The following is a 27966-nucleotide window of genomic DNA, read 5'->3' on the forward strand; positions in this document are numbered from 1 at the left end:
TTTTCTTTGTGTATATATATTTGTGATTCCGCTGATAAATATATACGTATGTATGCAAGCCCTTAATAAACTACATAAATAATTTCCATTATATATTTTGTAATTTCTTCCATGCAAATTCATTTAAATGGTGGTTAGTGGAGAGAATTGAATTACTTAATCACATATAATGTCGGTCTATCTGTCTGTCGTCCATTGCCCTTAAGTAGAGTGTTGTCTCAAGTGTGTGTGTGTGTTTGTTAGTTGGTTTTTATTCGCTTCAACTATATTGTGATGTATTAATTTCAAATTTCTTAGGTTTTTATGGAATGCTATGCAGTGGAGACTACGACAAAAAAAAAACAAATGCATCCAAAATTACTGCTGCTGCCGATGATGTTACTGCTGGTGCTGTTTTAGGGTCTCATTTAAAAGATGCTTGCCGGAATTCTCCAAAGGCACCACTATATTCCGTAGACTATCAATACTGTTGCGTAAACGGGCCGTTTGGAATTTCGAGGGTAACTTAGGTGAGCTGCTCACAGAGAAGGCCTTGAATTCCTTTAATTAGTAAGGAAATGTGGAGAGTAAAATATGGAAAAAAAGCAAATGGAAAATACCAAAAAGTAGTTCGTTAATAGTTTTACCAATTGTATATATTTTTGTCAGAGAGCATTTTCCGCTCCATGTTCATTTTCAGCGGATGGGTGGGGGGAAACAAAAAAAAAATGGTTTCAATAATAATTCATGGTAATAAAGACAAAGAAGACTTGTAGAAAAAATATAAAGATTCGAAACAATTATTGCAAAATGTAAATATGTCGATAAGTGTTTAGCTTAACTAGCTAGCTATTCGTGGGGATAAAACGATTTTTGATATATATTTAAATATATATATATAGTATTGTGTATAAACAACTTAACTTAGTTTAAATAAAGAACTTAAATATTTATAAATAAACACTGCATGTCATGATTGGGATTTGGGATTTGGGATTTCATTTTTGTTTATGATTTATGTAATATGTATAAAGAGTAAAAACAAATTTAAGCCGTGCTTAACAAAACAAAATAAAAACCAGAGAGAGAATTTGAATTCAATTCCTTTTCTAACAAAAAGTTTAACTCATAAACTTAAGCAAAATCAACTAGGACGGCTGAAAGCAGGCTGGGGCAATGATTCCCCTTATGATACCTGATGTCCCGATGGCGAATTAGTTTCACTTCCTGTCGCCGAGGACATGTATGACTGAAATGTGGGCGTTTGATCACGATTATTACTGCCGCCTCGTGTCGATACCTTTTCCTGTAACGTGTTGAGGGTCTTTGAAAACCATGGCTGCCAACTATTGCGATTGGATTGCATTTCGGTTATGGTCGTACTGAGCTGATGGTTTAAATCTTGATTTTTACATTCAGCTTCTACTTGTGCCAGTTTAGCTTGCGCCAACTCCAATTCAAGTTCACGTATATGCTGTAATGCAGCATGCAACGGATCCAATGGACCCAGTGGCGTTTCATTTGCATTCTTATTTGTGTTAATGGGTGATCGATTGTCGTTGTTGGACAAGGATGACGATGATGATTTTGTTGTTATGGCATTGTTGGCATGGCTATCCTTCTCAATGTGCTGCGAACAGTTATCACATTTGGCCACAGTGCTCTGAAAAAAAGCGAAAAATTAATGATATTGGGTTGCCCAAAAAGTAATTGCGGATTTTTTAAAAGAAAGTAAATGCATTTTTAATAAAACTTAGAATGAACTTTAATCAAACATACTTTTTTACACTTTTTTTCTAAAGCAAGCTAAAAGTAACAGCTGATAACTGACAGAAGAAAGAATGCAATTACAGAGTCACAAGCTGTTGAAAAAATTTGTCAACGCCGACTATATGAAAAATCCGCAATTACTTTTTGGGCAACCCAATAGAATTAAAAGTCAAAAGAATGTAAGCCAAATTATTTTATATCAGTCAAACGTTATAGATGGCGACAGCATATTCCAATGGCAACCGGTCGTACGCACCGGATTGACCCCATAGAACCCTTCATCGGCAAGAGCTGCCGCCTCAGTGTACGTGTTCCTCTTTTTTTCGTCATGGGAGAGGCACATCCCGGAGTGCCTTCTCCGCACGCTTCTGGTCTGTGCCGGGATTGAAAAGACCCCCGGACCCTGGTTCTGTTCGGTTTGCCAGAACCGCCTTCATCATAGGTCGGTGTCGGTGAGGTGTAATTGGTGCATGGAGTGGAGTACATTTCCGATCATTTCACTACGGGAGTATAGTCATACTGGATATGTTGCAAGTTGCTGTGCGAACATAGTAAGCAGTGGGTCACAAGCGTCGTCGTCGTCGCCTTCTGCGTCCTCGTCGTCGGACTATGTGACCCCCCGACCTCTTCCGTGTGGCAATATACGCAACAGCAGCATCCCAGCCCCAATATTGCGAGGTCAGTGCCGGGAAGAGCATCATTTTTGCAAGCAACTAAACTGCAACGGTCTTAGTGGCAAAATCGATGAGATTGTGAATTTTATGAGTCGAAAGAACATATTGGTAGCAGCGATCCAGGAGACAAAGCTGACCAAAGCTGATTGGAGGTGGGGGATTGGAGGTGGGGGATTGGAGGTGGGGGATCGGAGATGGGGTATTGGAGGTGGGGGATTGGAGGTGGGAGATTGGAGGTGGGGGATTGGAGGTGGAGGATTGGAGGTGGGGGATTGGAGGTGGAGGATTGGAGGTGGCGGATTGAAGGTGGGGGATTGAAGGTGGGCGATTGAAGGTGGGGGATTGAAGGTGCGGGATTGAAGGTGCGGGATTGGAGGTGCGGGATTGGAGGTGGGGGATTGGAGGTGGGGGATTGGAGGTGGGGTATTGGAGGTGGGGGGTTGGAGGTGGGGTATTGGAGGTGGGGGGTTGGAGGTGGGGTATTGGAGGTGGGGGGTTGGAGGTGGGGGGTTGGAGGTGGGGGGTTGGAGGTGGGGGATTGGAGGTGTGGGATTGGAGGTGGGGGATTGATGGTGGGGGAATGAAGGTGGGGGATTGAAGGTGGGGGATTGAAGGTGCGGGATTGAAGGGTGCGGGATTGAAGGGTGCGGGATTGGAGGTGGGGGATTGGAGGTGGGGGATTGGAGGTGGGGGATTGGAGGTGGGGGATTGGAGGTGGGGGATTGGAGGTGGGGGATTGGAGGTGGGGGATTGGAGGTGGGGGATTGGAGGTGGGGGATTGGAGGTGGGGGATTGGAGGTGGGGGATTGGAGGTGGGGGATTGGAGGTGGGGGATTGGAGGTGTGGGATTGGAGGTGGGAGATTGGAGGTGTGGGATTGGAGGTGGGAGATTGGAGGTGGGGGATTGGAGGTGGGGGATTGGAGGTGGGAGATTGGAGGTGGGAGATTGGAGATGGGGGATTGGAGGTGGGGGATTGGAGGTGGGGGATTGGAGGTGGGGGATTGGAGGTGGGGTATTGGACGTGGGGGATTGGGGGTGGGGGATTGGAGGTGGGGGATTGGAGGTGGGGGATTGGAGGTGGGGGATTGGAGGTGGGGGATTGGAGGTGGGGGATTGGAGGTGCGGGATTGGAGGTGCGGGATTGGAGGTGCGGGATTGGAGGTGCGGGATTGGAGGTGCGGGATTGGAGGTGCGGGATTGGAGGTGCAGGATTGGAGGTGCGGGATTGGAGGTGCGGGATTGGAGGTGTGGGATTGGAGGTGCGGGATTGGAGGTGCGGGATTGGAGGTGTGGGATTGGAGGTGTGGGATTGGAGGTGGGGGATTGAAGGTGGGGGATTGGAGGTGGGGGATTGGAGGTGGGGGATTGAAGGTGGGGGATTGGAAGTAGGGGATTGGAGGTGGGGGATTGGAGGTGGGGGATTGGCCTTCGTGATACATTATTTGGAGTTGGGGATTGAAAGTGCGGGATTGGAGGTGGGGGATTGGCCTTTTTGATACACCATTCCGTGCAATATAGACCCATCACGCTTGCGTCTGGTGTAGGTGACCCCTACAAAGAGTGCATGGGGATCGCAGTCAGGTCCGGTACTGCCGAGATAGAGCTATACAGCGTGTCCCAATTAATGGCCAAGCTTACTACCCCGACATAAGTGGATTACTATCTGGCCATAATCGTCTGGTTCTAGGGGACTTTAATGCGCATCACACTTCACGGCATTCTCCCCTAGGTAACGACCAGCGTGGCATAGCTTTGGCAAAGCAGATTGAAGGCTCCACGTTTTGCACGGTAAATGAGGATTACGAGGAGGTGCAGCAGCTTGCCACACATCTCCATTGCATCTCCTGAGTGACGTAGCCTGGGAAGCCGTCATCTCTTTGGAGTCAGACAACCTCTCCATAATTTTCACCATCGAACGACCATCCGACTTCATTACCTCTAAGCGCCGGACGTTTATCAATCAGAAGAAGGCCAATTGGGCTGGCTTCAGGGAGTATAGCAATCGCGGCTTCAGTGAACTGCCACCCCAGAGGAGACATTCGCCGTATCCGTGGTCTTCGAGTCGATGGACAGCCATCACAATTTACCATGGGCGAAGTTACGAATGTCATCCGTGGCGCCAAATCATCCAAGGGCGTTTGGCCCCGACGGAATCTCCACATTGATAGTGAAGAATCTGGATTTACCTGGAGTTGAGTACCTTACTACTGTCCTCAACCTGTCTTTAAACACTCTTACAGTACCCGATGTCTGGAAAATGGCCAGAGCGATCCCGCTACTGAAGCCTGGAGTTGGGGTAGTCTTACAATCCCATCTCCCTTCTCTCACCAGTAGCAAAGACGCTTGAGGCATTACTCCTCCCAAGCCTCGGATTTCGAAGACTGCATAGCTCAACAACTGCTTTCCATGACATCACCGCACACATTTGCCGTGACTTCAATCAGCCCAGGCCATGTGATAGGATGGTCCTCGTGGCACTGGACCTATCGAAAGCATTCGACACGGTCAGCCATGCCAAACTATTTGAGGACATCGCCAACACATCCCTCCAGCCAGGCCTGAAACGCTGGGTCGCTAGTGATCTGTGTGGTCGCCAGTCATTTGTGAAATTTAGGGATAAGAAGTCGAAGCACCGAAGAGTGAAACAGGGAGTTCCCCAAGGTGGGGTGATATCTCCGGCACTGTTTAACCTCTACCTATCCTCCAGTCCACCTCCTCCAGACGGCATAGAGATCGTATCATATGCGGACGACTGTACGATCATGGCATCAATCCCCCCACCCATTGTTGACATCTGTGATAGGTTGAACGTCTATCTCAACGAACTTGCCTCATATTTCGCTGCAAGAAATCTGAAGATATCTGCCACCAAATCTTCAGCCACATTGTTCACTACAAATACGCGTGAGGTGAATACCGAGCTGGCTGTAATGGTCGATGGAGAAATGATTCCGACCATCAAGTGTCCCGAAATACTTGGTGTCACATTTGACAGCTCTTACACGTTCTCCCCACATGGAATTTGCGATAAAGTCAAAAGTAGAAACAAGGTCCTCAAGTCACTTGCTGGCAGCACTTGGGGTGCAGACAAAGAAACCTTGTCGACCACGTACAAAGCAATTGGCCGGTCTGTGTTATGTTATGCAGCACCAGTATGGTCCCAACAACTCTGTGACATGCAGTGGAATAATATTCAGATTTGCCATAATGCAGGCCTCCGAACTCCTCAGTTCTCATGTGGACCACCTCCATCAGGAGACAAAGATCCTTCCAGTGCGAAGACATAACTATATGCTGTCTAAGCAATACCTTTTGGGCTGTTATCGCAGAGATCATCCAAATTATCACCTTGTAGATAGATATCCACCGCCCAGACGCCTTAAGGTAGATCTACATGAACTAGAGCGTGAGGTTCAGCGCTATAATAGAGAACCTCTAGACCAAGCGGCATGTGAAGCGGCATATCAAGCAGGTCTAGACAACATTCATGCAGACACCGTAACAAATGCCGTAAATAGCTACCGGGTGAATGTAGTCCTTGGAGAACGACCGCCTCCCATTGCATCTGAAGAAATTAACCTCCCCCGGCAAACCAGAGTGGTTCTGGCTCAATTACGTTCCAGCAGATGCACCCGGCCTTGAACCTAAATGTTCAAATAAACGATTAATCGAATTTCCAAAAATACATATAAATGTCCACCCTTGCAGTAGTCTCCGCAGAGATAACTACCAAACCAATGATTGATGATTTGATTTCTAGGAGATTTTACTTTCATTAAATATATCGACGATTTCAATAACACGATACGAATACAATAACTAAAAACTCACCATAACATTTCCCAACGTCTCATTCATTGTTGTCATATCCTGTTCCAAACGTTGTATTATCTGTTTGTACTCCTGTATAATACCAGTGTGTTTCTTCTCCCGCTCAATGGCACGTTCATTGGCTTCCGACAACTTTTGCTGTAGCTCATTTATCTCTCCCTGTAGTTTACGGCGCTCGGCGCCAAAACGATTCTCATATAGTTGTGATTCCTTTTCCAAACGGTCCTTATCCTGTTTCTGTAGTTTAAACTCTTCTTCGTACAATTTAAGTTTTTTAATTTTACGCTCACAAGCCATTTTCATTATACGTCTTGCCTGGCTGGGACTACGACATTTCTTGGGCAAGGTAACACGGAAATATTTCAATATACCTTCGAAATCAAGTTGACGCAAATCATTCTCACATATCGAGAGAAGTGTGAGAGCAACTTGGAATAGAACATTGATGCCGTCCAGCAGGAAAACATCGAGTACATGGAATACAAAGCACAAGGGAAAGCGTGCCGTGAACAAAGTCAGAAACCATTGTGAGGCATACATGTGAGTTTCAATGCCACAGTTAAGGAAATGTTCATAGAGCTTGGGTAATTGATCTTTAATCAAACGTTCCAATTGATAATGACGCAAATATAATACTTCAAAGCCTTGCTTGTATAGATCGCGTAAGCCATAGTCGTACATTAGGGAAACTAAAACGCAGAAAGCATCTTCCTCAGGCATCTAGAAGGAAAAAAATGCAGAGAAAATAGTATAAAAAACAAGTAAAAAGGCATTAAGTTCGGCCGGGCCGAACATTGGATACCCACCACCTCGGGTATATATGTATACCCTCTTTCGTCACAATCCGGTGTAAATTGGATAACTTATGCACTCAAATTCGGGACGGATATTGAGTGGTGCAATAAATATAAGTCACTGTTGAATTTTGTATTTCAAATTTCAACAAAATCGGGTAATGAATAAACCTTTTATGAGCTTCAGACCCTTAATCGGCACATCGGTCCATATGAATGCTATATCTAGCACATCGGTCCATATGAAAGCTATATCTGCAATCCCATAGCAGCCGGTAGTACGAACTGGATTGACCCGATGGAGTCCTCCATCAGCAAGCGCTGCCGCCTCAGTGTACAACACACTGCTACAACAACAAAGCTATATCTACAGTCCTATCTTTACCATATCAGCGAAATCGGATAAAAAATAAAGCTTTTATGGGCTTAAGACCCTTTATCGGGAGATCGGTCTATATGGCAGCTATATCTAAATATAACCCGATCCCAACCATATTTGGGACGGATGTCGGGAAACCTAAAACTACCCACTGTTTCAAATTTCAGCAAAATCGGGTAATAAATAGAGCTTTTCTGGACTTCAGACCCCATATCGGGAAATCGGTCTATATGGCAGCTATATCTTAATATAGTCCGATCTGAAACATAATTAAGTCGTATGTTAGAAGGCGTAAAACTACTCAATGTTGCAAGTTTCAGCGAAATCGGTTAAAAAATAACGCTTTTATGGGCTTTAGACCCTTTACCTGGAGATCGGTCTATATGACAGCTATACCAAATATAGTCCGATTTGATCTATATGTAGGTCAGATGTCAGAGGGCTTAAAATAACCCTCTGTTTCGAATTTCAGCGAAATCGGGTAATTAATAAAGCTTTTATGGGCTTCAGACCCTTTATCGGCAGATCGGTCTATATAACGGCTATATCTTAATATAGTCCTATCTGAACCATATTTGGGTCGTATGTTGGGATGCCTAACCCTACTCACCGTTTCAAATTTCAGCGTAATCGGATAAAAAATAAAGCTTGGATGGGCTTCAGACCCTTTATCGGGAGATCGGTCCATATGGCGGCTATATCTAAATATAGTCCGATCTGAACCATATTTGGGTCGGATGTTGGGAGGCTTAAAACTACTCATGCTTCCAATTTCATCGAAATCAGATAACAAATAAAGCTTTTATGGGCTTCAGACCCTTTATCGGCAGATTGGTCTATATGACGGCTATATGTAAATATAGTCCGATCTGAAACATATTTGGGTCAGATGTCAGAAAGCTTAAAATAACCCTCTGTTTCAAATTTCAGCGAAATCGGTTAAAAAATAAAGCTTTCATGGGTTTCAGATCCTTTATCGGGAGATCGGTCTATATGGCAGCTATATCTAAATATAGTCCGATCCGAACCATATTTGGGACGGATGTTGGGAAGGCTAAAACTACCCACTGTTTCAAATTTCAGCGAAGTCGGATAAAAAAATAAAGCTTTTATGGGCTTCAGACCCTTTATCGGCAGATCGGTCTATATGACGGCTATATCTAAATATAGTCCGATCTGAAACATATTTGGGTCAGATGTCAGAAAGCTTAAAATAACCCTCTGTTTCAAATTTCAGCGAAAACGGATAAAAAATAAAGCTTTTATGGGCTTCAGACCCTTTATCGGGAGATCGGTCTATATGGCAGCTATATCTAAATATAGTCCGAACCGAACCATATTTGGGACGGATGTTGGGAGGCCTAAAACTACCCACTGTTTCAAATTTCAGCGAAATCGGATAAAAAAATAAAGCTTTTATGGGCTTCAGACCCTTTATCGGGAGATCGGTCTATATGCCCAGCTATATCCAAAAATAGTCCCATTTGGCCCGTTCAATAGCCGTATCTGTGCCAAATTTCAGCTCAATATCTCAATTTTTGAAGGCTGCAGAGAGATAACAACAGACGGACAGACACACGGACATCGTTAAATCGTCTTAGAATTTTTCGACGATCCGAAATATATATACTTTGATATTTCGATATGTTGCAAACGGAGTGACTAAATGAATATACCCCCTATCCTATGGTGGTGGATATAAAAACGTTTAGGCAAATTCAATAGCTAAACTTACATGCAAAAGTAAACTGGCTGCAATGAAACTGAGACCTTGACAATAGCCAACTTCACTGTCATACACCGCATAAGCCTTGGAAACCTTGAACAGGGCATCTTGGCCTAAATGAAAGAATTTTCGTTTTAACCAAAAAAGTAAAGTGATAATGTAGTGGTAATAAGTTAATATACCTGATCCTCCAGTTTCCCTAAAGCATTTGTGGGCTGGAAAAGTCCTATGTATGTCACGTTGTATAACAGTTTCACATTTGGTTTCCTAAAGGGGAAATTATAAAAAAAAAACTGTTTTTAAACCCCTTTTAAATCTCAATGGCTTACTCACTTTGGTAATTAAAATTTTATACATATCCAACATTTCGGTTTTTGTCTCTATGCCAGCCAATTTTTTCCATATCATTTCGCGCATTGCCTCTGGTACACCCAAACGTACTAGGGGAGCCAGGGCCTTAGGCCTCTTCTCACCATCCCATTCCTTTAGCACTGGATCCCATTCGTCCAAAGTGTCCTGCGAACAATCGCGAGGCACTTCTCCAGTGCCGCTTAACAATGGCTCATCACCGTCTGAGAGATCTTCGGAGTCGGTAGGGCAGTCTTCCTCTATGGAGGCTATCGATGATGATCGCACTATGCGCGACAAATTATTCATGCCAAATTTTAGTAAATAAGATGAAGATGAAGTTGATTGTTGCGTTTGCTCCACTATCTCTTCGGCCGGATCTATGGAGCTTACTTTCCAGCTGAATTCATCGGTTGTACGTTTCAAATGCAAATAAAAACGTAAGGTCATGGGCCGCTTGGAGATAAAATGATCCATAATACGCAACTCGCCGGCCGACTGTATAGTAACGGGTGTCTCTATGACAAATCGCACTGGCTCTTGAATGCCACGCATAACAATATCCACAGCAACGGTGAGGAAAGTTTTAGAAGTTTCCACATTCAACTGATCAAAAGCCTTCTCGCTAGTTTTCCATTCGGCCTGAATGTGATAGGGATTCAAACACAAGGGAGTAACGGGAGGCACTACATCACCTCCTCCAACACCTCCCCCGCCTCCATTACTGCTAGTATTTGTTGCTGCGGGTTGTTGTACATAGCCCATGGATATCATATCGATTAAGCGCATATCAGCTTGTCTCACCAATTTACCAGGACTTAACAGTACACCAAAACAACGATCTATAAACAATGGCTGCAACACTGTCGACGGAGTCTGTTTAACGGTTATATAGACCTCTTTGTCGGTATTTGCTCGCAGTTTAAAGGATCCACGATCTCTTGGAACTGGTGCATATGAATTTTTAGCTACCTTCTCTCTTATCTCCAGCGACACCAAGAACTCATAACCAGCTGTGTTTAGCGGGTTGCCACTGACATCTGATGTTATGGAATTCATCATATTATTATCGGTAGCTGATATCAGACTGCAAGTCATACTGGCCGGATAGGTTTGGAAAGCTTTTTGGAAGCAAGCTATACAAAATGGAAAGAAAGGGTTAACAATTAAAAAAAATAAATAAAGAATTTTTGGACGATAAACCAACTACAAAATTTTATTAAGTAATTCTGCTAAACACAAATTTTAAAATGCCGTCGTTAAAAATATTGAATTCAGCGGAGTCGACCAACCGCACCCAGATAAGATTTTGACCAAATGAAAAACTTCAGACTGGTTCTCTGCTTTGCAGATCCCCACAGCTTTACCCATGGCATGAAGAAGCTTCTACATCGCTGCCTGACTCACCAGGTATATCCTGACAGCCATTTCCATCGCATTAAAATCGTCGCTGGTGTCTTTAGAACAGCGAACATCTCTGCCTGAAAGATGCTACACCCCTTCAGAAGATCATATAATTCTGTGATTCCAAGGAACATAAAGACTCCTACCCCGGTGCAATTTAGAGACATCCAAGTATCCAGAAGGTCACTGTAAAGTACTCACATCCCAGAGATTCCTATTTGGGAATTCGACATCTAACCCTTCAACAAGGATAAACTCCTCTGACTAATAATCGGATAATTTCCATTCGCCGAGCATCAACATGGATTTCGAAGACTGCATAGCACAACAACTGCTTTGCATGCCATCACCGCACACATTTGCCGTGGCTTCAATCAGCCCAGGTCATGTGATAGGACGGTTCTCGTGGCACTGGACCTATCGAAGGCATTCGGTCAGCCATGCCAAACTATTTGAGGACATCGCCAACACGTCCCTCCAGCCAGGCCTGAAATGCTGGGTCGCTAGTTAGCTGTGTGGTTGACAGTCATTTGTGGAATTTAGGGATAAGAAGTCAGAGCACCGTAGGGTGAAACAGGGAGTTCCCCAAGGTCGGGTGATATCTACGGCACTGTTTAACCTCTACCTACCCTCCATTCCACCCCCTCCAGACGGCATAGAGATGGTATCATATGCGGACGATTGTACAATCATGGCATCAGGCCCCCACCCATTGTTGACATCTGCGATAGGTTGAACGTCTACCTCAACAAACTTGTCTCATATTTCGCTGCATGAAATCTGAAGATATCTGCCACCAAATCTTCAGCCACATTGTTCACTACAAATACGAGTGAGGTGAATACCGAGCTGACTGATGGTCGATGGAGAAATGATTCCGACCATCTCTAAGCAATATCTTTTGGGCTGTTATCGCAGAGACCATCCAAATCATTATCTTGTGGATAGATATTCACCGCCCAGAAGCCTTAAGGTATATCTACATGATCTAGAACTTAAGGATAAGCGCTAGCGCAGAAACCCCCTAGATCTAGCAGGTCTAGATAACATTCATGAATGAAGTCCTTGGAGAACGACCGCCACCCATTGCACCTGAAGATATTGACCTCCCCCAGCAAACCAGAGCAAACGTTACGGCAGATGCGGCCGCCTCAACTCCAACAGAGTAAGAATTGATGCCGACGTGCAAGATGTATGTCCAAATTGTAACCAGGGACCGCACGATACACGTCACCTCTGTAACTGCCCAGCCAGAGCCACTCGACTCAGACCCAGATCCCTGCGGACGCACCCCATCTTAGTCGCAGAGTTCCTGGGTCTTGACACCCAACAGAATCCAGCAGACGAAAGATAGAACACAACAAACTGCTACAATAACAACTGGTTGTACGTACCGGATTGACCCGATGGAGTACTTCATCGGCAAGGGCTGCCGCCTCAGTGTATAATACACTGCTACAACAACAACAACATAATCGGGTTCTGACTCCCTTAGCCTAGAGGGGACTTTGGTTGCCACATTACCATCATACAGGTGCGAAAGGCACGGAATAACTATGGACACCATAGAGGTCCCAATTTTCAGCACCGATCTGTGTGGTGGTCGAGTCATCACGAGAAGCTCAGCTGAGAGCTATCAGACGCGTCGACAGGTTGCTGATAGTGGGATGCTTCATATACAGAATAGCTGCGACTGCAGTCGCGGACAATCAGCGGTATCGAGTGGAGAATATCTTGAAAGGGATCGCACCTCACATGCAAATGTGGCTACAGCAACTAAGAACGTACAATCAACACCTCCATCGGGCCACTTTTCCTAGCTCCAGAGATCACACACTGGGTACCGCGGCCAACCAACACCGTAAATATCAACCGTCGTAAACATCGAGGTAGGAGAAAACCACCGCTTAAAAATTTTTCTGATGTTTTCGCCAAGATTTGATCCAGGAGTTCAGCTTCAAAGGCTACGGTGGCCATTCCAAGCCCCAAAACACCCCTAAATCGGACATATTTACCGACCATGGCAGTATGGTTAGCAAATGAAAGTTATTTGAGAGTAGAATACAAATTTGATATCCAAATGTAGAACCAAGTGTTTGGGGGGTCCACCCCGTCCCCAAAACACCCCTAAACAGGACTTATTTACTGACCATGGAAATATGGGGCTCAAATAAAAGGTATTTGAGTGTAGAATACAAATGTGAGACCAAATGTTTGGAGGCTTGGAACACCCCCAAAGAGGAAAAATTTGCGGCCATAGCAATATGGGGTTCAATTGAAAGGTCTTTGGAAGTAGAGCACAAATCTAATAACAACTTTTGGGAAAAGTGTCTATGGGGTAACCCCAACCCCAAAACACCACCCCCATAACACCACCCCAATAAAACGTATTTGGTGACCATTGCAATAAGGGGCTCAAATAAGAGGTATTTTAGACTAGAACACGAATCTGAAATATATTTTCAGGACCAAGTCATGGATGGCCACCCCATCCCCCAAAACTCTCCCAAACCGGACATGTTTGTCGAATGAAAAGTATTTGGGAGTAGACCACGAATCTGATATCAACATTCAGGACCAACTATCTAGGGGACGTACCACCCCCATTACAACCTCCAAATAGGACGTATTTGCTCACCATGACAATTTGGGTCTTAAAGAGAATGGAGCTCGCTATTAATAGTTTTTAGAGCCCATACCTCTTAAATGAAAGGTATTTGAGATTAGAAAACGAATACGATAGCCAATTTTTAGACCAATGGCAATGTGGGGTTCAAATAAATGATATTTGAGAGTATTTCACAATGATGATAATTTTCAGGGCTAAGAGCTTCTGGGTGTCAAATGAAAGGTATTGGGGAGTAGATCGCAAAATTTATACCCACTTTCGGGACCAATTTTATGGAGGTCTACCCCTTTCCCATATGGGGCTCAAAAAAGGGTATTTGGGAGTAGAATACGAATCTGATATCCAAATGTAGGACCATGTATTTAGGGTACCACCCCTTCCTCAAACTGTACAAATTCACCGACCATGTAAATATGTGGTGTGGTATTGAAAACAATTAGGGAAGTGGTATTGAAAACAATTAAGGATTTTGTAAGTACCACGGAATTCCTAACTTAAAATTTTCTTGTTAAAGGTTACTTTATAGTTTTTGGAGCGCACAACAAACCGATTACTGGCTTAGGTGTATCTCCGTAGTGGCATGAGGCGTATTAATATCTGCACCCTCTTTTCAACCTAACCTTAACTAATATGTGGCTTAAATGAAAGGTATTTGAGATTGGAAAACTAATTTTATAACCAATTGTTGGGGCCAAGTGTTTGGGGAAGCTTCCCCCCCCCCTTAAACCAATGGCAATACGAGGTTTAAATAAATGGTATTTGAGAGTAGAGCATGATGCTGATATATTTTTCGGGGTTAAGTGTGTGGGGAACCACCCCACCTCTCAAAACATCCCTAAATCTGACATATATATTTACTGACCATTGCAATATTGGTCTCAAATGAATGGTATTTGGGAGTAGAGCACGAAATTGACTCACTTTCGGGACCACGTTTTTGGGTTACACCCTCAACCCACCAACCACCACCCTGGGTGCCTTCCCACAATCCCCACTAGGATATCGGGCTCAAATAAAGTCTATTAAGAATGGCCCTAAACCCCCCTAACATTTTAGCAGATTTGGTTACACCCCGAGAATGCCTTATAAGTTTCTATATGACAAGAACTACTTTATGGAGAAAAGATTACCGAATTCCATTGAATTTCTATAAGAAAAATTCAAATGGACTTCAAGGTACTTTAGTTATATTTCGTTGTTGGCCTTCGATGAAACTTTCATGTGTTGATTGGAAAATTACAACTAGCTGCCAGATATAATGGCGCAATACAAAATACATGCACTGAAAAGATTTATTGGCGAATTTAAGGATTTTGAGAAAACTGATAGCAAGAAATTTTTATAAGACACAGAGTGTCTTAGTGTCGTTCGAGATAACATAGGCTGTAGTGGAGTGTCATAGAAAAAAATTTTGCGTTGTAGAAGAATTTAAAATAGCATAGCCTAACGTTTGGAAGCCACCGTAGCGCAGAGGTTAGCATGTCCGCCGCATGACCATCAGAAAAAATTTTCAGCGGTGGTTTTCCCCTCCTAAAGTTGGCAACATTTGTGAGGTAATATGCCATGTAAAACTTCTCTCCAAAGAGTTGTCGCACTGCGACATGCCGTTCGTACTCGGCTATACAAAGGAGGCCCCTTATCATTGAGCTGTAACTTGAATCGAACTGCACTCATTGATATGTGAAAAGTTTGCCCCTGTTCCTTAGTGGAATGATCATGGGCAAAATTTGCATAGCCTAATCTTTATACATATAGGTGATAGCTTGCTATCGATTGCATATTTTTCAAATATGTTTGCCAGACATTTGTATTTTTTCTTCTTTGGTTATTCACATTGAAATGTATTAACCCGAAACGTGTAATAAAAACTTACCACTAACTTGATTCACCGCTTCTGGTATATGGCAACGAAATACATGACACTGAAACAAAGATTCACCATGCAACCAAGTAAAAGCGAAACATCCATGTTCCACCGTCTCAATGGGGCCACGAAAATATAAAATTATACTTTGTACTTCATAGGTGGCAATAATGGTATTTGATTCGGCGTCATGTAAAACCACCAAACCATCTGAACAATTCGGTATGCTTATGGAAATTTTTAGACCATTCGAAGAGGTGCCATTATTCAGCTCACTCATAATGCGATAGACATCCGATTCCGATTTGGGGGCATTGATATTGGCTGCTCCCAAATAAGTAACACCCGAGAATATGGTGCAGCCTTGATCAATATCTGAAACTAAACAAAAGCCAAGACATTGTATAGGGAACAAACAGAATGTGGGTATATTTGGTTTACCATCATCATCGGTGTCATTTCGTTCGGGCTTCATAATATCCTGTTTCTCCTCCACCTCAGCACCATCTCCTTTGGCCCTTTCGCCCATGGGTGCTGGTGGTGTAGCTGCATTGCCATCAAGACAATCGTAGAAAACCGATTGGCCCACACGATTTGGTTGTGCTGTTGAAATTTGACTGTTAGGTGTTGGCATAGTTCTCATTTTCATGGTACTGGCATTGTCCATCAATTTATCCTGCTGTTGCTGCTGCTGCTGCTGGGGAACCACCAAAGCTGGACTTGTTGTTCCCACCAAGGGTAAAGTTAATGATTTCTGCTTAACACTTGCAATGGCCAAACCAACTGCAGAATGAAGATAGCAAACGAAATTACTTCCAATCAATAATAATTTTCAATTGACTTTGAGGCCAAGTATGTTATGAATGAGTTGGGAAAACAGAGCCCACTAAAAACAGTAGTTTGTGTGTTTACATACAGTTAAGACGTCTGTCCGTATTTGGCGTTTAGGTAGATATCGTGGTAGGTACATTTATAAATGCTATGGTCGCTGTGTGTAATGAATGATTACTATTTTCTGGTATTGTATTTTGGTGGTTTCATTTATAAAGGGGCGTCATTTTTATGTTCGGAATTTTAAGTTCAGCAAGTATGAAGTTGTTCGTATGTATGTTTTTTGGTGTTGTTGTCATAGCAGCACATTGTTTATAGATTTTTTTCTAGATGTATGTCACAAATGCCCAGCTGTTTTCCCCCCAGCCCCTAGGATAGCCGTCGCTGACACCCGGACAATAGATTGCCGAAATTGGAACAAACATTTAATCAAGCGCATCGCTCATAATGTTCGTATAGGGTACACAAAAACTGGTAAGCGCCAGTCGATTTGCATTTCTTTCAAAGTGGAATTATTCAACAGAGCACATTTCTTATCTCCATTTGAAAATTAATTCCAAGTGCATTTACTTCAATGATAAGTTGCCTCAATGTGGTTTTGTAATAATTCATAAGTTTAAGAAACAAGTAAGAGTGTGCTTAGTTCGGCTGGGTCGAATCTTAAATACCCTCCACCATGGATCGCATTTGTCGAGTTCTTTGGGCGGTTGCTCTTTTTTTAGGCAAACAAGGAATAAGAACTGTAATGCTATTGGAGCTATTGGGTTGCCCAAAAAGCAATTGTGGACTTTTCATATAGTCGGCGTTGACAAATTTTTTCAACGGCTTGTGACTCTGTAATTGCATTCTTTCTTCTGTCAGTTATCAGCTGTTACTTTTAGCTTGCTTTAGAAAAAAAGTGCGCGAAATTTTGTTTACATTTGTTTGTTTGGCGTCAATTTTAATATGGAGCCCACAAAGGAGCATTTTCGTCATATTTGACTTTAATATTTCCGTAAAGGAAAAAACGCGGAGCAGGTTGCTAAAAAGTTACGAGATGTGTATGGTGATAAAGCCTTAAAAGGAAGACAGTGTCAAAATTGGTTTCGCAAATTCCGTTCTGGAGATTTTTCACTTAAAGATGAGCCACGTTCAGGTCGGCCAAATGAAGTTGATGATGACCAAATCAAAGCATTAATCGAATTGGATCGTCATGTAACTGATCGTGAGATAGGAGAGAAGTTAAATATACCAAAATCAACCGTTCATTATCAAGTCTTGGACTGGTGAAAAAGCTTGATATTTGGGTACCACATGTATTGAAAGAAATTCATTTAACAAACCGAATCAACGCTTGTTATATGCACCTTAAACGCAATGAATTCGATCCGTTTTCAAAACGAATCATAACTGGAGATGAAAAATGGATTGTTTACAATAACGTTAGTCGAAAACGATCATGGTCCAAGCATGGTGAATCAGCTCGAACCACTTCAAAGGCTGATATCCACCAAAAGAAGGTTATGCTGTCTGTTTGGTGGGATTGGAAGGGTGTGGTATATTTTGAGCTACTTCCAAGGAACCAAACGATTAATTCGGATGTTTACTGTCAACAATTGGACAAATTGAATACAGCCATCAAGGAGAAGCGACCAGAATTGGTCAATCGGAAAGGTCTAATATTCCACCAGAACAACGCTAGACCGCACACATCTTTGGTCACTCGCCAAAAACTGAGTGAGCTTGGCTGGGAACTTTTGATGCATCCACCATATAGCCCTGACCATGCACCATCAGACTACCATTTATTTCGATCTTGGAAGAACTCCTTCAATGGTATAACTTTCGGCAATGATGAGGCTATAAAATCGCACTTGGTTCAGTTTTTTGCAGATAAAGGCCAGAAGTTCTATGAGCGTGGAATACTAAATTTGCCAGGAAGATGGCAAAAGGTTATCGAACAAAATGGCAATTATATATTTGATTAAAGTTCAATCTAAGTTTTATTAAAAATGCATTTACTTTCTTTTAAAAATTCCGCAATCATCTTTTGGGCAACCCAATATATCAAGGTATAGTCCGATTTGGACCATAAATGAATTGAATGCTGAACATTGTAGAAGTCATTGTGTAATACTTCAGTCCATTCGGATAAGAATTGCGCCTTGTAGGGCTCAAGAAGCAAAAAACGGGAGATCGGTTTATATGGGAGCTGTATCAAGTTATAGATCGATTCAGACAATATTGAATACATATGTTGAAGGTCATGGGAGAAGCCGTTGTGCAAAAGTTCTGGCAAATCGGATGAGAATTGCACCCGCTAGAGGCTCAAGAAGTCAAGACCCAAGATCAATTTATATGACAACTATATCAGGTTATGTACCGATTTGCGCCATACTTAGCACAGTTGTTGGATGTCATAACAAAAGACGTCATGCAAAATTTCAGTCAAATCGGATAAGAATTACGCCCCCTAGAGGCTCAAGAAGCCAAGATCCAAGATCGGTTTATATGGCAGCTATATCAGGTTATGAACCGAACTGATTTGAACCATACTTAGCATAGTTGTTGGAAGTGATACCAATACACATCATGCAAAATTACAGCCAAATCGGATAAGAATTGAGTCCTTTAAAAGCTGAAAAATTCAAGACCCCAGATTGGTTTATATGGCAGCAATATCAGGTTATGAACCGATATGAGCCATACTTAGAACAGTTGTTGGAATTGATACCAAAAGACCATGTGCAAAATTACAGCCAAATTGGATAAGAATTGCGCCCTATAAAAGCTGAAAAAGCCAATACCCCAGATCGGTTTATATGACAGCTATATCAGGTTATGAACCGATTTGAACCATATATAGCACAGTTGTTGGAATTGATACCAAAACACAATGAGCAAAATTACCGCCAAATCGGATAAGAATTGCTCCCTCTTAAAGCTGAAGAAGTCAAGGCCCAAGATCGGTTTATATGGCAGCTATATCAGGTTATCAACCGATTTGAACCATACTTAGCATTGCCAGTGGAAGTGATACCAAAACACCACGTGCAAAAAAAATATTTATTATAAGAAATATCGAAAATATCGAATGTTGCGAAGGAGCTTGCCAAAGATCGCTGTGCATGTATGTGGCTACAACAACAAAACACTCCCTGTGAAGCACCCCATCTTAGTCGCGGAGTTTCTGGGTCTTGACACTCAACAGAATCAAGCAGACGAAAGATAGTACACAATAAACTGCTACAACAACAATAACTCGATCTTAGGATTTTGACCCTATATGTTGTGTGTGTGACAACGAAGACCGCCAGACGAACTATCATCGTCCTTGGGTATTCTTTAGTTCTGCTAGGGAATGGTGATGCTGCATGGTAGCATGCTACATGCTGCACGACGAACTTTTCACCAGCGGAGTCCTTGATTGTTGACGGATTGGACATAATTCTAGGCTGCAGGTAATCCCCTTTTTCCAGGACGGGTTTTAATTGTATGGGAGCAGGAATTTTCATTAGATTGAGATTTGGCATCAGGAGACATATGAGCTTCTGAGCGGTTGTTGCCTCTTTCAGGCGGAGTTCATCACTGTCCTGAAGCCTCTAAAGATTGTTTTGATGTGGGAGCTCTAGCCAGGGAGCACTGAAGGCTCTGCCGTCGGACCATGCTAAGTCGAGACTGGTTAGAAGATGCAAAGCTTCCTCGAACCACGGGGAAGGCTGTCAGGCTTTGCTGGATCGCGCACCATTTAAGCGGTAAAGCTTTCTTAAGGGTCATTTTTTAAAGCTATACGAAAGATTTTCAAAAAAAAATTCGGAAAATGCATGAAATCTGAAGATTATTTCATGCAAATGTTTACCGTGACTGCGCCTCAAATGGTCCATCCGCTTAGTCCAATTTTGGCATACCCTTTCCAACATTTAGGCCGGTATCTTACGAATAAATGTTTCAATGTTGTCTTCCAGTGCGTCAATTGAAGCGGTCTGTATAGACATGAGTATTAACATAGCCTTACAAAAAATAGTCTAAAGGCGCAAGATCTAGGCGGCCAATTTACCGATCCCGAACATGAAATAACAGATTCTTCAACATCCGTCGGCATCCAACGCCTTGGAAGATTTGGCCCAACAAATGACATTCGTAACTTCGCCCACGGTAAATCGTGATGGCTGTTCATCGGCTCGGAGACCACGAATACGGCGAATGGCTCTCATGTTTTATGGTGTTTTGGTTTGGTGGACGGCGCTTCAAAAGTCCACCTACTCTTCAATACTCAATCGTATCCAACGGATGGCTTATTTGTGCATAACAGCCGCACTGAGGACGATACCATCTGATGCACTGAATTTTATTATGACGGTTAGCACTACACAAATTAGAGACTAGAGTTCAAACCCGTGTGGTGCTCATATTCATCCCGTGTCCGCACTAATAATCCAAGCATGCTACCAACTCGGCTGATGACCACCCATAGGAGTAGTTCCCTGCTTCCTGCCCTGTGCCATCTTTTACTTAGCCTTATCAGTCATGGGGCCCACAATTTAGTCACGTGTTCCTGGCCATATGGGGAATTCAGTCCCTAGGGTTCCGATCAACCAGGAACTGGTCTAAGGATTGTATCAGATTTCGGTCTTCACAACTCATTCGATGTCAATGCATTCCAGCAACATATACTTCGTGGCATCGAAAGATTGCATACACAACCTCATGCATGGAGGTCATATCTATCTATAGGTTTTGGGGCCGCATAATTTGCTTTGGCGGTTTTGGGTATGAACACCACCCTTCCCTTCGGCCTTCGGAGTTCGTCGAATCCTAGGCACGTTGTGAATACAGTTGTTGTTTGTTGTGTTCTATGTTTGGTCTGCTTGATTCTGAATATAGTGGTCGGATTGGGATGATCCAAATGACTTAAATGGCTGGTTTTCAAGGCTTTCTTTAACATAAAGGCCTACATGATGAACCCTCGGTCAACCTCATTGGGTGTCCCGTGGTATCTTATGGAAAATGAGTCATCAAAAATATCTTCATTAGCCTTTTGCTCCCGTCTTCTTATATATAAAAATCAATTTGTTTGATTGTCTGTTCCGTATAGACTCCAAAACGGCTGAACCGGTTTTCTTGAAATTTTCACAGATGTGCAGAATAATCCCGTGGTGAAAATAGGGTCCTACATTTTTTGATATCTGAAGGGGCGGCGGACCCTCCTCCTTACCCTTATTTTCAAAAACGCCAGATCTCGAAGACAACCACACTCCTCAAAACACACCTTAATCGGTCTTATTTACCGACCAGGTCAATGTTGGGCACAAATGAATAGTATTGGGGAGTAGAGCACGAAATTGATACCCATTTTCGGGACCAATCTTCTGACGGTCTACCCCTTCCAAAAAACACCTCACAAACAGCAATTATTTATTTACCATCATAATATGGGGATCAAGTAAAAGTATTTGGGAGTAGAAAATGAATCTGATGAGACCATGTATTTGGGGCACCGCCCCTTCCCCCAGAGTATAAATTTACCGACCAAATGAAAGGTAATTGAGATTAGAAAATATGATAACCAATTTTGGGGCAAGTGTTTGGGGTACGCCCCATCCCATAAACTTTCCTCTAACCAATGGCAATATGGGGTTAAAACAAATGGTATTTGAGAGAAGAGCATGATTCGGACCAACCACCCCGAAGACACCCATAAATCTCACATACATATTTACGGGTCAAGGGGACTCAAATGAAAGGTATTTGGGAGTAGATCACGAAATTCACACCCACATTCGGGACCACGTCCGGAGGACGTCTGGAGGTCCACACCAACCCCTAAATATCGGGCTTAAATAAAGTCTCTTAACAATGGAGTACATCTAACATCCAAACAGTAAAGATCATATGGAATTCAGATAAAGGCATTTAAATTGTTTAATTGTTAACCAAGTGATATATATACAAATACTAGCTGACCCGGGCCCACTCCGCTGCGCCTTCTTTTGCTTTATATGGAACAAAAGTTTCCTTAGAATATTTATTTTCGACAATGAAAGAGCTTTTAGTGAAATACCATGGAAACTTGACTAACAGTTTAACAATATATTGGGTTGCCCAAAAAGTAATTGCGGATTTTTTAAAAGAAAGTAAATGCATTTTTAATAAAGCTTAGAATGAACTTTAATCAAATATACTTTTTTACACTTTTTTTCTAAAGCAAGCTAAAAGTAACTGACAGAAGAAAGAATGCAATTACAGAGTCACAAGCTGTAAAAAAATTTGTCAACGCCGACTATATGAAAAATCCGCAATTACTTTTTGGGCAACCCAATAAGTGCCTTTATCTGAATCCCACATGATCTTTATTGGTCTACGAATTTAAGTTTGGATGTAAGGTGTACTCCATTCTTAAAATATTGTACTTAATTTCAGCCCGGTATTCTCACGATGTCTGATTTGGTGGTGTTTTCGACGAAGAGGTGGTCTCCAAGATACTTGGCCCTGAAAAAATATCAGCATTGTGATCTTCTCTCAAATACCATTTATTTAAACCCCATATTGCCATTAGCTTAAGAGGAGTTTACAGGATGAGGCGTCCCCCAAAAACATGGCCTCAAAATAGGTAATCAAATTCGTTTTCTAATTTCAAATACCTTTTATTTTAGCCACATATTGGCATGGTCGAAAAATTTTTTTCCTTTGGGGGTGTTTTGGGAAAGGGGTGATGCCCTAAATACATGGTCCTACATTTGGATATCAAATTCGTATTTTACTCCCAAATACCTTTATTTGAGCCCCATATTGCGATGGTCACTAAAAAATTGTTGCTTGTGGGGTATTTTGGAAAAGGGGTAGACCCCCAGAAAATAGGTTCCGAAAACGGGTATAAATTCTTGCTCTACCCCCCACTTCCTTTCATTTAAACTCCACATTGACATGGTCGGTAAATATGCCGGATTTAGGGGTGTTTTGGGGATTGGGGTGGTCCCCCAAACACTAAGCGCGGAAAATATATTAGCAACGTGCTCTATTCTCATATATCTATATATCATTTATTCGAACCTCATATTGCCATTGCCCTCAAATTGGATATCAAATTCGTTTTCTAATCTCATTTAAGCTCCTTATTGCAAAAGTCAGCAAATATGTCCGGTTTGGGGTATTGGCCCTGAAAACTATGAATATTTAGTTCCACTCTCTTTGAGACCCAAATTGTCTTGGTGAGCAAATATGTCCTATTTGGGGGTTGTTATGGTGGTGGGACGTCCGCCAGACAGTTGGCCCCTAATGTTGCTATTAGATACGTGGTCTACTCCCACATACCTTTTATTTGAGCCCCATATTTCCATAGTCGGCAAACATGACCGGCTTGGGGGGTGTTTTGGGGGATGGGCGGCCGCTTAGTGAGTTGGTCTTAAAAATATTTATCGGATTCCTGTTCCACTTTAAAACCCTCTTATTTGAGCCTCATATAGCAATAGTCAGAAAATACTTCCTATTTGGATAGTGTTGTGGGAGTGGGGTGGCTCCACATAAACTTTTTCCAGAATATTGATATCAGATTCGTGCTTTACTCCCAAAGATCTTTCATTTGAGCCCCATATTGCTATGGTCGTAAATTTGTCCCCTTGGGGGGATGTTTTTGGTGAGAACATTTGGTCCCATATTTGGATATCAGATTCGTATTCTACATTCAAATACCTTTTATTTAAGCCCCATATTGCCATGGTCAGTAAATAAGTCCTGTTTGGGGGGTGTTTTGGGAAAGGGGTGGACCCCTAGAAACGTGGTCCCACATTTGGATATCAGATTCGTATTCTACTCGCAAATACCTATCATTTAAGTGCCATATTGCCATGGTCGGTAAATATGTCCAATTTAAGGGTGTTTTGGGGGTTGAGTGGTGCTATGGGGGTGGGGTGGCCCCAAAGGCACTTTTCCCGAATATTGATATCAGATTTTTGCTTTACTCCCAAAGACCTTTCATTTGAGCCCCATGTGGCTATGGTCGTAAATGTGTCCCCTTTGGGGGAGGTTTTTGGGGAGAGGCGGCCCCCCAAACACTTGGTCTCATATCTGGATATCAGATTCGTATTCTACACTCAAATACCTTTTATTTAAGCCACATATTCCCATGGTCAGTAAATATGTCCGATTCAGGGGTGTTTTGGGGCTTGGGGTGGTCCCCCTAGCACTTGGTTCCACAAATGGATATCAGATACGTTTTCTTATCCTAAATACCTTTCATTTGAGTCCCATATTGTCGTGATTGGCCTAAATATATGTTTGGTAGGCTTTAGGGTGGGGCAGCCCCCCTAGGTAACCCATTCAAAATTTGGATACCAAATTTTTATTTTTAGGGTACTATTGGGTTGCCCAAAAAGTAATTGCGGATTTTTTAAAAGAAAGTAAATGCCATTTTAATAAAACTTAGAATGAACTTTAATCAAATCTACTTTTTTACACTTTTTTTCTAAAGCAAACTAAAAGTAACAGCTGATAACTGACAGAAGAAAGACTGCAATTACAGAGTCACAAGCTGTGAAAAAAATTTGTCAACGCCGACTATATGAAAAATCCGCAATTACTTTTTAGGCAACCCTATATATGAGAGCACAAAAAATTTCGCTTAAATCGCACCACCCATCTTCGAGATCTGGCGTTTCTGAAAATTAGGGTAAGGGGGAGGGTCCGTCCCCCCTTCAGATATCAAAACATGTAGTACCCTTTTTTCACCACGGGGTCATTATGCACCATCGGTGAAAATTTCAATAAAATCGGTTCAGCCGTTTCTGAGTCTATAAGGAACACACAAAGACTATTTTCGTAGCATGGTGTTTCACTAAAAGCTCTTTAATTGTCGAAAATAAATATTTAAAGGACAACTTTGTTCCATATAATCGCATAGTATACATGTAAAACTTTTTTCCTATTTAATTTCTTAAGCTTCTGGAAGGCGTAAAATCTATCCGAATCAACTGAAATTTTGCACATTGGCCTTTTGAAATTGTCTTCAATCTTCTATGCCAAGTAGGGTCAATATTGTTTAATCGCATAGTATAGCTTCCATATACATAAACCATTCTTCTCCTGATTTATCTTTTTAAGAACTTTTAGGATAAGTTTTAAATTTCTGCTTATTAAGAGTAATCGTGCAAAGAAAGATTCCAACCTACTCTAATCAAGGCGCTTTTAATTATTCATACATTTCGTTATTTGCGCTCAAAAATGTTTATTTGAGTTCAGAAGCCAAATTAGTCGCAGAAGCCAGAATTGGTGGGTAGTATACTACCACATACAAATATGCAAGAATGCAACAAAAATTGGGACACGGCATTTTTTGGGGGAAATATGAAGTAATCTTCATTAGAACATTAAAAAAAAAACTACATATTTGTCTGCTACTCGGTTTTTGATGTGGGGGTAACAATGGAGTAACTATCTAACTATGAAGGTCAAATACACATACCCACAAGATGCAATAAAATAAGATTTTATAAATTGTGCATTGTAAACTTCCTCTCAAATCCTTATCACATTGTCTTTGACGACTGTTTGATATACTATGTACGTAAGGACATGTTAGTTTTGGTTCAAGTATACACATGGATTCTTACATACAAATGTATGTTTGTTCGTTTGTCACGAAGATGTATTTGGCTTTACAAAGAAGAAATTTTCTTCTTCGACTTGATGTGTGCGTACGAATGTGTGCTCGTATAATTGTGCATATGTAAATCGTCAGAACCACTGCACAATGAAACTTTAACGTCGTATCAAGCAATTCGAAAATACCTATGCAGTGGCTGTGGACAAACAAATGAAAAAATCCAACAACTATTGAGAACGGTGTCACTTACCCTCCCCACTTTTGTCCAGTTCCAATTCTTTCAAAGCATCTGTCATGGCATTTTGTATATCCGATAAATTGCGATTATTTATATCCATTAATGGCTGTTCCGGAGATGTTGAGTCGGTTGCAACAATTTCGTACTCCCCGCTGGTGGTTATAGAAGACTCTGAAGATTTTGTGCTCAGATTATCATCCATGTCGCCGTTTGGAAAATTAGGCAAGAATTCTTTATTTTTCTTTTCTGTGTTGTTCTTGTCCTATTAACGCATAGATAGATTTGTTAATTTACATATGAAACACTTCATACTTTTGACAAAAAGGACATGAATGCTCAAATATTCGAGTATTTGTTTTTAAAATAACAAATATATTTATTTTATTCGCCTTTCAATCGATGACGAATCTGAATCTGTTGTGTCGTGAACTGTTTTGTCTCCTCCCTTCCTTTTTTTGCTTTTTGACAGCTATAGCACAATTTTCCTCTAAAGTTTTTTTTTTTCTTTGAAATGTTCAAGTTTTCCTTAACATTTTGATTAAGGTTTCGTTTATTTTTACATTCACATATAGTTTGTTGTTCAGTTCATTAAATTCTTCTATATCTCTTCTAATAAACAGCAAAAAATTGCGATTTTGATTTTTCGTCTGTTTTGACAATTATATTGTTTATCAATTGCTGTGCTTTTCTTATAGGCAGTTTATACGGCACATCTTGATTGTGCTCATCCTGTGTAATGCCATATCCACATTAGCTGTGTTCGGAAACTCAAAAATTTGTGCAAATTTGCACAAATTTTTAATGGAAGTCGTTCGCGTTCTTTAGAGAAGAGCTAGCAGAAGAGAGCGCGAGAGAGAGCAAATTTTGACAGTTCGAAAATAGAGAACCTGCAAATTTCTACTGTAACTTTTTTTGCCAGCAGAAATTTGCAACTTTGAACAGATGTTTTGTAAAGGTCAGCTGTTTTATGAAAAGCAGCCGTTACATGAAAATACAAAAGCTAAAGGCAAAATGGATCAAAAAAACAGAGATAAGTAAAAAATAAAAATATTGTTAATTATTTAATTTGTTTAATTTGTAATTAATTTTAATGAAGATTCAAGGCAGCAGCTAGTGTTCAGGCAAAGAAAACTCGCCAAATGAAATTTTAATTTTACCTCAAGTCGGTTGTTCTACATTTAGGCTGGTACTGTATTCGTTTTTCACAGTTGAAAACACATTTTTCACGGTCACTTTTTCGAAACACTACAAATGAACTCAATGAAAACATAATACTTTTAAGAAAATGTTTTCATAAATAATGAGGGAAAGTCCTACTGAATGAAATCAGCAAGTTTTTTTGCTTCAAAATCAATTATCTAATAAAAGTAATCACGAAAAAATTTTGCGAAAAACGAACATAGTACTAGCCATTGGAAGGTAAGTGCAAAATTTGCGGAATTATTTAGAAAATCTTGAAAAATTAAGTGTTTTGATGGAATCATCCTCATCGGAGTGCTACGATGAAACCAACACCCAAGATATATTCATTTACAGGCAGTGGCAGTTGCCCAACAACAATATATTGAGTGCGTTATTTGTCAAAATCAGTGATTAGTGCAACTCTTATTTTGAGTATTTTACTAGTTCGCGCCATTTTTCGTTGTTTGCGTGTGTAATGGTTCTTAACTATGATATACACACACAACCAAGACTCGTTGACAGGTAGCGCACTTCCCGAGAAAAAATTGTACTCTGCTGTTTACGGTACTTTACCTCGTAATTATGTCATGCCAACACCGTTCCTTTGAATTTGTTAAGAAGGGAAGATGCTGCCATGGGACTGAGTGGGTCTCGCTCAAGATATATTCATTTACAGGTGGCAGTTGCTCAACAACAAAATATTGAGTGCACTATCCGTCAAATTCAGTGATTAGTGCAA

At 41.6% G+C, this 27966-nt stretch overlaps 1 protein-coding gene across 1 annotated transcript; it reads right to left on the reverse strand.

Moving 5' to 3' along the window:
• On the reverse strand, window positions 1-26678 carry LOC106090459 (rab GTPase-activating protein 1-like). The gene is made up of 9 exons (XM_013256639.2): window positions 26058-26678; window positions 15841-16182; window positions 15409-15780; window positions 9488-10638; window positions 9337-9421; window positions 9164-9267; window positions 6256-6975; window positions 1175-1642; window positions 1-540 (listed from the first exon to the last, which is right to left on the reverse strand). The coding sequence occupies exons 1-9, from the start codon at window positions 26245-26247 to the stop codon at window positions 379-381; spliced, it is 3594 nt and encodes a 1197-aa protein (XP_013112093.1). The 5' UTR covers window positions 26248-26678; the 3' UTR covers window positions 1-378.
• Between the last annotated feature and the right edge of the window lie 1288 nt (window positions 26679-27966).

This window comes from Stomoxys calcitrans, chromosome 1 (genome assembly GCF_963082655.1).
Source record: "Stomoxys calcitrans chromosome 1, idStoCalc2.1, whole genome shotgun sequence".
In the NCBI taxonomy this organism is placed as follows: domain Eukaryota; kingdom Metazoa; phylum Arthropoda; class Insecta; order Diptera; family Muscidae; genus Stomoxys; species Stomoxys calcitrans.

Excerpts from the sequence above, each read along its gene's own strand:
- LOC106090459 (XM_013256639.2), bottom strand. The coding sequence starts at position 26,247 with ATGGATGATAATCTGAGCACAAAATCTTCAGAGTCTTCTATAACCACC. Across the intron at positions 15,781-15,840 it reads AAATGACACCGATGATGATG|TTTCAGATATTGATCAAGGC; the intron begins GTAAACCAAATA and ends GCTTTTGTTTAG. Across the intron at positions 1,643-6,255 it reads AGACGTTGGGAAATGTTATG|AGCACTGTGGCCAAATGTGA; the intron begins GTGAGTTTTTAG and ends GCTTTTTTTCAG.